Consider the following 7,018-nt stretch of genomic DNA (forward strand, 5'->3'; position numbering starts at 1 on the left):
TGCCTCTCTAAATGGGCTCGGGTGTGTTCTAATGCAAAGAGGTAAAGTCATTGCTTACGCCTCTCGACAATTAAAGGAACACGAGACGAGATATCCGACTCATGATCTTGAGTTAGCGGCGATTGTGCATGCATTGAAAATTTGGCGCCATTACTTGTATGGTGTCAAGAGTACGATTTATTCGGATCATAAGAGTTTGAAACATCTCTTTAACCAAAGAGATTTGAATTATCGTCAACGTAGGTGGATGGATGTGGTAAAAGATTTTGATTGTGAAATACTTTATCATCCGGGCAAGGCGAATGTGGTCGCGGATGCGTTAAGTCGAAAGAGTCATCACCCGGCGTTACGATTGGTATTGTTACGTATGATTATTACTAACGATTTTCTTGAAAGACTTGGTGTGATTCAAATAGAGGCTTACGTTCACAACAAGCATGCGGAACGAATAGTGGGGCAATCGGAGTTCATTACTATGGGCTCGCGTGGGTTGTTGTCTTTTCAAGGAAGGGTGTGGGTGCCTAAGATGGTGATTATCGACAAGTGCTACTTGATGAAGCGCATAAGTCAAAGTATTCCATTCATCCGGGAGCGACAAAAATGTATCTTGATTTAAGAAAAGAGTATTGGTGGCCGGGCATGAAACGTGATGTTGTAAAGTATGTTGAGCAATGCGTCACGTGCTTGCAAGTTAAAGCCGAGCACCAAAAGCCGTATGGTAAGTTGCAACCGTTAGAAATCCTGAAGTGGAAATGGGAGCACATTACCATGGATTTCATCACAAAGTTACCTAAAATGGTGAGAACCCAATTTGATTCGATTTGGGGATAGTTGATCGATTGACGAAAAGTGCTTTGTTTCTTCCCATTCGGGAAGTGATATCGTCGGAGACCTTGGCTAAATTGTTTATCAAGGAAGTAGTCGCTCGACATGGGGTTCCTATATCTATTATTTCGGATCGAGATACCCGTTTTACATCTCGGTTTTGGGAAAAGTTTCATGACGATATAGGTACACAATTAAAATTGAGCACGACGTATCATCCTCAAACGGACGGTCAAACCGAACGTACGAATCAAACATTAGAGGATATGTTATAGGCGTGTATTATTGATTTAGGTGGTAGTTGGGACGAGCACTTACCTTTGGTGGAATTCTCGTACAATAATAGTTATCATACTAGTATCGGGATGCCACCGTATGAGATGCTTTATGGGCGAAGATGTCGAACTCCAATTTGTTGGAGGGAAGTGGGACAAAAGGAAATCGGGAGTACCGATTTGGTTTTAGAGATGAATAGCAAGATTGATGTGATTCGGGATCATTTGAAAAAGGCGCAAGATAGACAAAAGTCGTATGCCGATAAACGTAGGTGAATGATTGAATTCCAAGAGGGCGACATGGTGATGCTTAAGGTTTCACCATGGAAAGGCATTATTCGGTTTAGAAAACGGGGAAAGTTAGCTCCTCGGTTTATTGGGCCATTTAAGGTCTTAGCTCGTGTTGGTGAAGTCGCATATCGTTTGGAATTACCCGAAGAACTTGCGGGGATCCATAATACATTTCATGTTTCCTATCTCCGTAAGTGTCTTTCGGATGATTCTTCATGGGTATCATTAGACGAAATTGAACTAAACAACAAGCTATAGTATATTGAGGAGTCGGTTTCCATACTTGACGAAAAAGTGAAAAGATTGAGAAATAAAGAGGTGAGAACTTTTAAAGTTCAATGGCGGTGTAGTATAGGTTCCGTGTTTACTTGGAAGCCCGGAGAGTTTGTTCTTGTGTATCTTCCTGCTTGTCATGCAGATTGGATTGCGAGGTCGCAATCCGGTTCAAGTGGGGGAGAGTTGTAAGATCCAGTTTTTCCCTGTTATGTTAGACGCCATCCAACAGGGCTGGAGCCGTCCCGTTTTGAAGGGCTGGACATCGTCCAGAAATCTGGACGCCGTCCAGATGGCCTGACGAGCCAGCTTTGGTATTTTGATATTTAAAAAGGGGTAGTTTGATAATTTCACTTTGTGGACGACTTTAAGACCCTAGATCTGTTTTTGTGAGCCTCATTACTCCATTTTCATCTACTTTATCTCCCTCCACTAAATTCTAGAGAGAGAGGAAGTTCTAGAGTGAGAGAGCTCCATTAAAGGAAGAAAGAGGTTGAATCGGGTCTTAGTGCGAGTTCTAAAGTTGTTCATCAGGTCGTTAGCTACGTGGTGATTGTGTTGGTAAGTTATAAAACCTAATTTCTTTACTTAAATTATGTTAAGGGTTAGGGTTTGGATTGGTGTTGCACTTAAAACCCATTTGTTAGTGATTTGGGGGGTTTTGGGTAAGTTTGGGTCATGAAGACCCAAAAGATGACTAACCTAGGGTTTTGAAAAGTTAAAGTGTTCGCAAAAGACTCTAAGGTGAGTGGAATAATTATATGCGTAGGTATTTAATGTATCTATTTGTTGTAGCATGAGATGTGAAGTGTCGAGGTGCTAAGACACCACGTTTCACGTGACGAGTGAAGTGTCGAGGTGTTAAGACGTCACTCGGAGTGAAGCATCGGGCTGTTAAGATGTCACTCTAAGTAATTGACGGGTGAAGCATCGAGGTGTTAAGATGCCACTCGGGGTGAAGCATCGAGGTGTTAAGATGCCACCTAGGAGTGAAGCGTCGAGGTGTTAAGACGCCACTCCATAAAAAGGGGTAGTTTGGTAATTTCACTTTGTAGACGACTTTAAGACCCTAGATCAGTTTTGGTGAGCCTCATTACTCCATTTTCATCTGCTTTATCTCCCTCCACTAAATTCTAGAGAGAGAGGAAGTTAGTAAATCACTAGCACATTTGTAGTTAATGTTAGTGGGTGTCATTTGGGTTGTGGGTGACCCAAATGGGAGTGTTGACCTCGAAATGGGTCAAATGGGTCTCGGGTGACCTAGGTTGTTAAAGGTGTATGAGAACACACTAAACTTGTGATTATAAAGTGTTTAAGACCATATTTGGCTAGTGTTAGGGTTTTGTTGGTGTTGACCCAAATATTAGGGTTAAGGGTGCAAATGGGTCGAAATTGCATCTTGGGTCAAAATGGCACTAGAATGGGGAGTAAGTTGGTTGACCAACTTGAGTTGTGATTGATTATGTGCTAAATGTGATAGGTACGTTACATTGAAGTTGCAAGCTCGGTTATCTTTCGCAAAAGACTCTAAGGTGAGTGGAATAATTATATGCGTAGGTATTTAATGTATCTATTTGTTGTAGCGTGAGATGTGAAGTGTCGAGGTGCTAAGACACCAAGTTTCACGTGACGAGTGAAGTGTCGAGGTGTTAAGACGCCACTCGGAGTGAAGCATCGAGCTGTTAAGATGCCACTCTAAGTAATTGACGGGTGAAGCATCGAGGTGTTAAGATGCCACTCGGGGTGAAGCATCGAGGTGTTAAGATGCCACCTAGGAGTGAAGTGTCGAGGTGTTAAGATGCCACTCTATAAAATAAAGAGTGAAACATCGAGGTGTTAAGATGCCACTCGGGGTGAAGTACCGAGGTGTTAAGGTGCCACCCTAGGGTTTAGTGATACGAGGTGTTAAGTACACTAACGGATGTTATGAACACCGATGGCATTTTCGCGAGCGCCATTCCCGTGTACGAATGGTTAACCATGGTTATTGTGTTGAGTTGTAAGCTATTATATGGTTCGAGTTATATACATATGTATGCCTTTGTTATGCTAGCTTGTGATATAGGAGGTTAATAGCTTTGTACTTGAGATGTTAAGCCCTTTTGTGTTGCTAGCATGTATGTGGTATTCGTGTAAGTGTGCAAGTAGGTACTTTATATATTTACGTGTATAACTATTGCATTCACTAAGCGTTAGCTTACCCTCTCATTGTTTACCTTTTTAGGCTCCGGCGTGGACAAAGGCAAAGGTATTCGGTTGGATTAGTGGTCTCCCGCTTATTTTGATGGGGGATGCTTTTGGGTTAGCTTTTGGAAGTTCGGCCAAGATTTGGGTAGTTTAACCCCAAACATCATGCTCTAGTGTCGTTTGGAAATTAAACTTGTATTGGTCGAAACTTGTATTTTTGATCGAGACGCGTAAGACGGGTCGATGTGGGCCCGATGTTGTAAAACTTGTTTTGATGATGGAAACCTCTTATTTTATTATATTGTGATATGTTGTAAAAAGGTTTTCGTTTAAAAGTGTCGGGAAGCGGGATTTCCGCTCATGTGAGTTGGACCCGGGGACAGCAGCTGCCAGGCAATCTGGACGCCGTCCAGATATGCTGGACGCCGTCCCAGTCTTAAGTGCTGGACGCCGTCCAGATGGGCAGGTCCAGAATTTTTTTTTTTGGGGCGTGTTTTTGGATTAACGAAGTCGGGTCGTTACATTAATCCCCACACAAGCTGATGCCACATCAGAATCATTCCAAGCATCATTGACAACCTTAGCAAAGCCTTCCATTAAAAGCCAAGAAGCAAATAACTTGAAAGAAGATGGACCATAGTCCAAATGATCATTATAAATGACAATGGGGCAGTGATCCGACCATAAGTTTGGAAGAATACGCCCAACTAAATCTGGACATGAATTTATTGTGCTGCTAGAAAGAAGAAAACGATCTAGTCTTGCACGGTTATCACAAGACTTACTTCATCTTGTGAAGTTTCTACCACCCAATGGATAATCCACAAGGCCCGAAGAAGTGATGAAAGCATTGAATTCATTAGTCGATAGGGGACAAAAGGACAATCCAAACCTTTCATGAACAGCTCGAATGGAGTTAAAGTCACCAAAGATGAAATAATCACCACTATTGTTAATCATGAAATCAGAGATAAGATTCCATAACCTTTTTTTAGAAGCTCTATCTTGGGGCGCATACACGTTGACAATGTAGCAGGGGTTTTGAAAACTAGGACGATAACCTTCAACAAATAGAATGTTATCATAAGAAAATACCCGAGATTTACAGAATCTAGATGGGTCCCAAAGTGTGAGTAAACCCCCTGATCTTCCCCGGGCACATGAACAAGCAACATCAAAAGAATTATTACCCCAGAAAGCTCGGGCGATAAACGAATCCAACTTAGTTAACTTAGTTTCTTGAATACCCAAAACGTCTATTTTAAACTCATTAGATAGACCACGAATCCAAAATTGTTTACAATTAAAACTCGCTCCTCCACCAACATTAATGGAAAAGATATTCATTAATTCGATTTGCTAACACCCTTTCTAATAAGCAACTTTTTAAGGTCTGCTTGACTTACATTCATATCATATCCAATAGATAAACCAACAGATATAAGATTATCAAATTGCTCAGCTAGACGAACTGAAGAAACGTGTTTCGAATTACCTGTTGGATCCAAAGAGAACACAGGCACACCATTTGAAAATTTAGGAGAATAAAATTGTTTACCACTGTAACCAGGAAGTTTCGATAATGAAGTAGAGCCATGCTCAGATGTGTTTTGAGAGGGATTATTTGAGGCACTATTATTATCCGCATCAAGATTAGTAACCGGTTTTGTATGCACAACGTTGTCAACATTAGAAGGTATGGACTCATTGGGCCTAAAACCATCACCCTCAAGGTCAGATGTAGTCAAACTGTTACCATTTGGAGTTTTTGCATCAGTCTTAACATCAGAATCTAAAGGCACATTGAAGTTGTAGTTTTCAAACGTATCCCTTACCACTTCACCCTCTTCCAGATCAAAGTGACTAGCATTATCTGAAAGCACACCCACCGAAGCAACATCCTCGTGAGATTTTTCAAATGAAGATTCACACAACACCTTAAGTATTGTAGGATTCCAATCTTCCACTTCTTTAACAACAATAGAATACTCCTTCTTAAGAACCGAAACGATAGCCCGTTCGTGTATATGTTCAAGGGTAGTGGTCATAATACAAACTCTACCAGTGGCCTTTTTTATCTTCCAAATTAGAATCCTGAAAGAGCAATTTCCCATAATGAAAAGCAATCTTATTAAAAGCATCATAGTACCATGCTTTTGCAGGCAAGCCAACAATCTCTAGCCAAATGGCTCTTTCCTTTATTGAAAAAGAATCCGAATAAGGGCAGATTTCTGAAAGCGAGTTGCGAACAAGCAAGTTATTGATGAAATTATCCCTAGATTCTACGTTTGGAAATTCGATCCAAACCCAAGCACCTCCCAAATATTAAACAGATAATGAATCAAAGCCCTCGTCGTGCCACATACGATTAAGAAATGGGATTTGAGAAGGAACAGATGCCTTACCAAACACAATTAATTGCGAATTCTCCAAAACCAGTAAATCATCATCTTCAATAGTTATCTTTTTGACTGGTGGAATCTTTAGATGCTGAGGGTTTGATCCCCCAACCAATGACGCATAAGAGGCACCATGCGTATTACCATACATATTTGAATTAGTTGGCCCAAACTTAGGTTTGGAGAAAGCCTTTGGAGATAAATCTTCCTTGTTTGCTGGGCGTTTTTTCGAGTCCGAACGATTAAAGTGAGCAAGAGCGGCATAGAGATGGAAGTTACCAACCCAGATATTGGAAAGAGATGCCATCAAATCCGTGTTCGACTTGACGTTTAGGAATCTAACAAATACAAATCGAGACCCTTTTTTCGTTAACTTTTTAGCAATATAAACATCGACAACAGTGCCCTGTTTTGAACAAAGCACGCGCATGTCCTTAATTTCAAAGTTATGAGGAAAATTAGTGATGAAGATATTCGTGGAGATTTTGGATGTGTTAAGATGATCATCGGAATGAAGAGAGGGAGACATAATGATGAGTAAAAAGAAGCAGGAGAGCGAATCGGTAACAAGTGCTCGGAAGTTATCACGGCGTCACATAGGCACTAGGATTCATTCTGATCAGTGTTTGATCAAGATAATTTGAGTGGAGTAGTGATCGGCGTTTGATCCCGCCAAGATCACCGGAAAAAAATTGAAAAAATATATGCATTATTTGTATATACCTATGTGAAAGAGATTTAAGGGCAGTTCCGTAATAACATGATCTC

At 40.9% G+C, this 7,018-nt stretch overlaps 1 protein-coding gene across 1 annotated transcript; it reads right to left on the reverse strand.

The window, feature by feature from the left end:
- Positions 1-4,637: 4,637 nt before the first annotated feature.
- On the reverse strand, positions 4,638-5,198 carry LOC139901976 (uncharacterized). The gene has a single exon (XM_071884635.1). It carries the CDS (start codon positions 5,196-5,198, stop codon positions 4,638-4,640), a length of 561 nt encoding a protein of 186 aa, XP_071740736.1.
- Between the last annotated feature and the right edge of the window lie 1,820 nt (positions 5,199-7,018).

This window comes from Rutidosis leptorrhynchoides, chromosome 3 (genome assembly GCF_046630445.1).
Source record: "Rutidosis leptorrhynchoides isolate AG116_Rl617_1_P2 chromosome 3, CSIRO_AGI_Rlap_v1, whole genome shotgun sequence".
NCBI classification, from domain to species: Eukaryota; Viridiplantae; Streptophyta; class Magnoliopsida; order Asterales; family Asteraceae; genus Rutidosis; species Rutidosis leptorrhynchoides.